The sequence below is a fragment of the Gavialis gangeticus genome, unplaced genomic scaffold, assembly GCF_001723915.1.
Source record: "Gavialis gangeticus isolate Ggan-Ray unplaced genomic scaffold, GavGan_comp1, whole genome shotgun sequence".
Taxonomy (NCBI): Eukaryota; Metazoa; Chordata; order Crocodylia; family Gavialidae; genus Gavialis; species Gavialis gangeticus.
Genome location: NW_017729032.1, coordinates 1,787,021 through 1,794,394, shown reverse-complemented (window position 1 = coordinate 1,794,394; position 7,374 = coordinate 1,787,021). Strand labels below are relative to the sequence as shown.

Below are 7,374 nucleotides of genomic sequence, written 5' to 3'. Positions count from 1 at the left end.
TGAGGGTGGGTGGGGGTGCAGGGGGTGGCCATGTGTGTGAGGTGGGGGGGGCACTCTTTGTCACCTTTCTGTCCTGTAAAGCAGAATCCATTTTTAAAACTCTGTTCGTTCCCCTCCACATATTCGCGCAACCTACTTTCAGGTCCCAACCCATAGGTTTAAAAAAACCTCACATCTAGTCCAACCCCCTGCTCCAAGCAGGAACATCCCCAACTGCATCAGCCCAGCCACCCCAGGTGCTGGATGCAGACTCCCCCACCTCTCCGGGTGACCCCTGTTGCATAGGGGTAGCGCTCATCGGTGGTGTTTGTGCTGCTCCCTGCACCCAGTTCCTGAGCGCTGACGTGATGTTTTTTCTCGGTTGCCTGTTCCAGGGCTTCAGCACCCTCCTGGCAAGAACGATTTCCCCACTTCCTCCCAAAGTGATTCTATGATTTCCAGTTGCTATTTCTGTAGGCTGCTGAGTTTTGCAGGGTTGAACAAAGCCCCGTGCCCTCTCCTTGCTGTGCAGGGAAGGGACACATTCATCCTACCACCTTGCAAGCACAGCCAGCCCATGCTCTCCTCCTGCCCCCACGCCTTCATCCCTCTTTGGGGGTCCTGAAGCCCAGGCTGATGTGCCAGCTGTGGTTTCCCTCACCCCCTCCGCAGGACCAGGGCTGGCTGTGGGTGCAAAGCAAGGATGAAAGCCGTGAGAGCTGGCAAGCAGATGTGCCCCCGCGGCGCTGCACATGGGGTACAGCTGAGACTGGATGTCCAGGCCACAGCCATAGGCCTGGGCCTTTTCTTCTCCTCTTTCTGCAGTTGTGGTGCTTCAGCCTCGCTGCATGGCTGAACCCCAGCTATAGGTTTAGGCCTCAGTGCAGTATAGGCCTGGCCGGCATTTGCTGCTCAGTTCAGGCCCAGTGAGAGGGGCCTGACCTCTCCTTTGAAGTTTCTTTTTGCAATGTCTGTCCAGAAGAGCTGGGATTGGGACTGGGAATTTAGAGCCAGAGTTAATGTGACAGCCCCCACCCCCCAGACACGGTACTAAATATATGGGCTTGAATAAGGAATTGGCTTTTGGGCTGGGATTATGGCTGGAAATGCATGCACGTTAGGAGCTTCCCGTGGCCCAGCAAACCCAAGGAGAAGCTGAAAAGACTCCTCGGTGAAGCCCCCTCGGCAGTTTATTGCTGAAGGGCGGGTATCGGGGTACAGTCCCCTGTAACTGCCCTTGGGGTGAGCCCCAAGCCCCAGACTGCCTGGGCATGGGTGAAGCCACCCCAAGAGGGTGCAATCTGTGAACTGTGCCTTGTAGTTGGTAGTGTTTTAAACTGTATTTAGTGTTTCCTTTGTTTTCTTTGCCTTTGTTTCTGTAATAAAGTTGTTCTCTGTGTTTATACTACTTGCAAGGAGATGAGACTGAAGTTGGTTCCTTATTCCCAGTTCTTTATTTCTTATTCCCGGTTCCCGATGCCTTTTTCAAAGCTAATCTATACCCAATAAAAACTTGTAATTAATGAATTGCACATTCTAAACAGAGGTGATTTCATTAGCTATGCATATGTACATATGTAATATGTAAAATAATATCCCGCATCAAGTACAGAGCCCTAAATGAAGGTCAGATTAGGATGGGATTATGGGGCAAAATACTTCGTGGGCCACCCCAAATTTCCTGTCAATGCCACTGGGGGACTGTCCCAAGGAACCATGACTACAGTCCTGCCTGGCCCAAAGCATGGTTTGGCCGTGCCAGGCTGCCAACTAACAGCCCCCATGCCCGCTGTACTAAGTATAATGGCTTGAATAAGGAACTGATTTTGGCCTGGGATTAGAGATGGAAACACTTCTTGGGCCACCCCACACCATGACTCTGTGGCACCCGGGGACTCTCCTGGACATCTCTGACTAGAGACTTGCCCAGACAGAGACCAATATTTTTAAGACATAGACATGCAGAATATAAAAGAATGAATGAAATGTATCAAAGTGAAATGTTTTCCCTTTTTCTTACCAAACATTTCATTAGAATGGGTGGATCATAGAATCGTAGAAAATGAGGGTTGGAAGGATCTCAGGAGATCACACCTAGTCTAACCCCCTGCTCCAGGCAGGACCAGCCCCAACTGCATCATCCCAGCCAAGTGCTTTGATCGCACAAAAGTGCTTTGATTTTCACAGATCCACATTTTTTGGTCAAGCTGTTTCATCCAACATTATTCGCCCAGCTCCAACCACTGCTGTGTATCCAAATCTCTGTTCCCACAGGACAGGTGAGCAACGGACTGTGTCCCACACACACTGTCTGGGGTTGATCCCCATGAAACCCGAGGGGCTGGGAAATGCAATGAGCACAGCTTGACCTGGGATGCCCCATGGAGCCAACAGGGACCTAATCCAGCGGTTCCCAAACTGCGGGTCACAACCCCAAATGGGGACACAGCATCAGTGGAACAGGTTGTGGCGCAGCGCTGTCTCCGGCACCAGGTCCTGCCTGCTGGGCTGCAGACACCCAGGGCAAGGGCAGCAGGGCAAGGAGCCCCAAGCAGCCCACAACACCCCCACCCCCCAGGCTCCCCTCTGGCTGTCACATACCAGGCACGTAGAAGCCTGCTTAAAATCTTCAAAAATATAGAAAGAGAAGCTGCAAGTGATGCCCTGTTATTTCTTTTCAGAGGTCCAGCCGCAAACTTGCATCCTTTTGCACTGTGCAGTTGTCATCCATATTTTGTATTTTAACCTTTGTAAGTAGGCCCAGCTCAGCTTGAGCTTCACAGTCATCATTGGGGGGTGTCCGTCACTCCACCGGGGGTCTCTGCCACTCCTCCGTGCCGCTGGGGGTCCCCAACGCTCCATGCTGCTGGGGGGTTTCCTCTGCTCCTCCATGATGCCAGGGGGTGTCCATTGCTCTGCTGGGGGTTTCCATTGCTCCGTGGAGGGGTCTCTGTCACTCCCCCACGCCACTGTGGGTATCCATCACTCCTTTGTCCTGCCAGGGGTTTCTGCTGGTCCTCTTCGGGTTGCCAGGGAACCCCAGATCTGCTGGGTCCTGCCTGGCACCCGTGGTAGGCTCGGGGCTGTTTTTCAGCTGTTTTTCCTACAGTGCAATAGAGCAGTATCATGGAAAGCCACTACAAAGCACTGGACTTGGAAGCACTTTTACTCTGAAGAGTTCATTGAAAATAGCCAGGGAGTGACTCCTGTCTGCAATCTTTTCCTTTCCCCACAGCTGTGTTTTTCACCAAAACTATGGCCACCCTGACCTGGGTTAAATACCCGACCTCTCCTACTATGGAGTGGACTTTGGGGCCACAATGTTTTGGCAGCATTTCCTCTGCCAGGAATAAGACTAAGACCCCCTTCTAAGGTGGTCTTCTGCACAAGGCCACTGGCAGCCTAGGCTTGACAGGGTTAGACAAAAACCTATTTGTCTAAATATTCAAAGGGCGCCGAATCTGTTGGCCCTGAACAGAATTTAAACAAACCAAAATAGATGGCCGGCCAAGTAATAGTTCGATGCGCAGGGGAACACAGGTGCTCTCAGACTTTAATTGTGGATGAGGTTGTCAGGCTGCAACTTTGAACCGAGGGCCTTGGCCTAAGACCACGGCTGCGCTTCTTGCCCTGCCGCCCTGTCACTACCCATGCAGGCTGGTCAAAGCCACTCTGAAGTCTCTGGCAGGGTGTAACAGGGGGCCTGCTTGGGGCCGCTTTCCCTGTGGCCTGCCCATCTGTGTCTGGGCTAACCACCTGCGTTCTCTCCTGCCACACCTTGTTATAATTAATTAGTAGATGTTAGTAAGGGCAACAGGGCAACCTGACCCAAGACTGCCTGGAAGCTCCCTCTACCTCGCTCCTTAGCTCTGCCTTAGTCTGATCTCCTGGTTCCTGACTCAGCTCAACCCTGGACTGACCCCCTGGCTTCCTGACCCAGCGTGACCCCAGATTTTGCTCACCTATCCAAGTCCTAGGCAGTGCCCCCAGGTCCTGGTGTAGCAAAGGCCAGCTGGCAGTGGAGGCCCCTGGTCTGCGAGCGTGTCTGTGAACAAGAGCTGAGCGGTGTGGCGCAGGCACCTTGGGGTCTGCCAGCTTCATCTCTGCCCTGCTGCACCGCCAGTGAAGCCGGGACAAAGCTGTGGTGCTCCGCGGGGGTTTGCTCGCTGGTGCACTGGGGGGCTGGGAGGGGCAGGACATTAGCCTGGCCAATGAAGCCCCCAAAGCTGCTCGAAGTGAAAGATTCGGCAGCCTTGGCTGTCCTGCAGCGGCACTTGCTTGTAGCCAGGAGCGCTAGCGGCTGAATGCCTCTGCCTGCAGGGCGAGGGGAGGTTGTGTCTTGGAGGCCGTGCCATCTCTAGGACAGCGGTGGGCAGTTAGTTGGGCTGCAGGGCTACTTGAGGAGTTTACGTGAGTTGTTTCCAGGGCTGGGTCTGTCATTGTGCAGAGGCAGAGCCGTAATCCACACATCCCTGTGGTGGCACCAGTTCCACAGGCTGGGATATGTGGGGAGCGGATCACGCCTCAGCCCCATGCTGTTGTCACCCCGTGATCTCAGGCCATCCATCCAGGTCCTGGATGCCACTTCCTGACCACCCACAGCCCCAACCCCTCTGCCCGGCTTAGCTCACCACACTGTCCAGCACCCTTGGTCGTGGGCGCAGGTTGGACTGGCAGCAGCAGCCAGGCAGTGAGCCACCACTGTGGAGCCTGCCCGGAAACTGAGTCTGGCTGCGACCCTGTCACGTGCCTGGGACTGGCTGCACGCACCAAGGCTTGGGCTGCCACCTCCTCCTGAGCCGAGCAGGCGCAAGGGACCCACCATGGGCTGAATAAAATCCCTTTACAGGCCAGATCCTGCCTGCAGGCTGTATCTTGCTCACCCCTGCTTTAGGAGGTGGCTTGTGGCCACAGCAACTCTGCTCCGGACGGCGATGCTGCCATGGCCATGCCTCTGCTAGGCATGAACTGGGAACTCACTTCCCCTCCTGCAGGCCCTGACATCTGTTTCCAGCTTCTTCCTGCAGCTGCAGCCTGTTGACTTCTGCCCATTGGTACTGGTGGCGGGGCGAGTCCCCTGCCCTGCAGGCATCTGCTTGGCTGGACACTTGGGTTCGTGCTCCTCCACTGGGGAGGCAGCAGAGCCCAGTGGCTGTGGCACCAGCCTGAGGGCGGAGAGACCGGGATTCTCATCCCTCTTCACACCTTGGACCTGCCTCGCACCAGGCAGCTGCTCCTTAACTTTTGCAAGCATTTGCACAAAGCCCATTCGTTTAGCGGGTGCTGATCTGATAGCTGTGAGCAGGACAAGATAAAGGGTTTGGCGGGTTGTCAGCTATTACATGTTGCTTCCCCTGCCCTGTGTCTGGTCGTGGTGTTTTATCTGCCTTTGTAAAGCCACTTGGCATCTATGGCTCTGAAGTGCCATCAATTTTATTCTGCTTGTAGTGACTGCAAACCACTAGCTTGACACTTCCCAGCTTGGACTTGCTGGGTTTCTAACTAGCCTGTCACGGCATGTCCAGCAGACACGGTGCTTTTGCCTTGGAAGAGAATTGAGTCATACAAGGAATCGGTCGGGTTGTATGTCCGCATGCTGACCGAGCACGTCCGTGCAGTAGATCAGCGAGGCCTTGCACTGTGGTAAAGCTCTTCTCCTCTTTTCTCTCATAGATGTTATTAATTTTGTAAGTACATGGCAGTGAGAAATCTTGGGCCAAAATTGCAACGGCACCCACGGGTGCTTCATGGCTCAAGAGTTAGCAACATCCAAGTTGCAGAGATCAAGTCGTAGAGAAGCATCTACAGGGCAGGTATTTGACCACAAAACACTGCCTGCCTTTGCTGTGCTGGGGGTTGGGGAAGGTGGGGTATCAGTGCTCAAAGCATATAGGGGTCATGCTTTAAAAACTCCTTCTCAGTCAATGAGACCCAAGTAACATGGGCGCTTGGGACCAGACTTTCCAAGGTGTTTAAGTGGCAAACTCCCATTAAAATGACTTGTCATTCAGCACTTAGATACCCTTTGTGAACCTGGGCCAGTCCTGCTACTTCCCCATGCCATGCAAATGGAAGTTACCTCTGTTCAGGAGCCACCCTGAGCATGTGGTGGGAGCCTGGTTCTGTGGGAAAAGAGAATGGCATCAAGGGGTCTGTGTTTGCCCCTCCGTGTTCCCATCACGACTGTTGGCTGTGAAAGGTGTGCGACCCCACGGTTCCTTTTGCACCGTCTCCAGCCCCCTGTGGTCAGTCCTGCTGAAAAACTCTTGCCCCTCAATTCATGAAGTTGCCTCCAGGAAGACAGCCCTAGTACCCACTGAGGAGCGTGCTCCGGCCCGCTCATTTGTCCTGCCCCTAAATAGAGGCTGGAGTAGCAGCCTCCGAACCGCGCCGTTCCCTCTGACTCCTGAGCTTCTTCCTTCTCTCTGAGCCTCTAGCAACAGCGACGAGGTCGGTGGCCTGGAGTTCCTGCAACACATTTCTTGTCTGCTCCATGAAGGGACGACTCAGCTTGGTGGATATTCGGCAGCCGCCAAGTCCTTTGGAGGGTGCACCCGTCTCGTCGGCCCTGGGAGCAGAGCACTGGTGCATGGGTGTGGGGCACAGCCCTGACGGGGGGGGCGCTCGCTGCAGCTTGCTTCTCATTTGGGGGGCAACTCATGCTGACGGATTTGAGAGGCGGCTCAACGCCTTTGAAACAGGCCACGTGCAAAGCCCCTGTGCCTGGGCAGAACACGGAGTTCCTGGGTTTCCTGGGCTCCAGCCCTGGAGGGATGCCTTGCTGTTTCGGGGGAGTATTGGGAGAAAGGGGGAAGCTCCGTGGCTGCATGTGTCTAGTGCCATTGACTCTGGCTCAGTGCCCAGGCCCACGGCAGTCTGCATCTCCGAGGCCATGCGCTGACCAGGCTCCTGTCGTGGCTCACGGTGGAGTTGGGCAGCAGTCATTGCAGAGCGTCCCTCAGCAGCTGCCACCAACGCTGCTCACGGGGATGCAGTTTCCCTCCTGCCGAGACCAGCCCCGACTCTGGGAGCTGCACAAAAGCCTCTAACCAGGTGTCTGCCCTGGTGTGTTTCTTCCCTGACTTTCCAGAGAGGGCACTGAACGAGAGCTGGATGTAACTGGTTGAACGGGGTCATAGGGCTTCCTGCTCAAGGCTGTATACCAGTTCTGTTGTTCCTTTTAACCAAGGCTTTGACGGGACCGTTCATGTCTATGAAACAAAGAGCTGGGATGACTCCAGCAAACATACCTTTGGTGGAGTGGGCAGTGGGGCCGTGCTCACGACACACATGTGGCATCTGTGGAGACCAAGGACCGTGCTATCGGCAGCCAGCAATGGCTCCCTTCACGTTTGGGACTAGGTGGATCCTCGCAGCAGTTAACACACATTCCTC

General features: G+C 54.7%; 1 protein-coding gene across 1 annotated transcript; it reads left to right on the top strand.

The window, feature by feature from the left end:
• The first annotated feature begins 5,572 nt into the window (after positions 1 to 5,572).
• WDR73 (WD repeat domain 73) lies at positions 5,573 to 7,362 on the top strand. Its single transcript, XM_019523761.1, is given in 8 exon segments — positions 5,573 to 5,622; positions 5,682 to 5,711; positions 5,713 to 5,792; positions 6,410 to 6,446; positions 6,448 to 6,592; positions 6,594 to 6,727; positions 6,729 to 6,773; positions 7,146 to 7,362. Coding segments are annotated over 8 exon segments (738 nt in total).
• Positions 7,363 to 7,374: the final 12 nt, after the last annotated feature.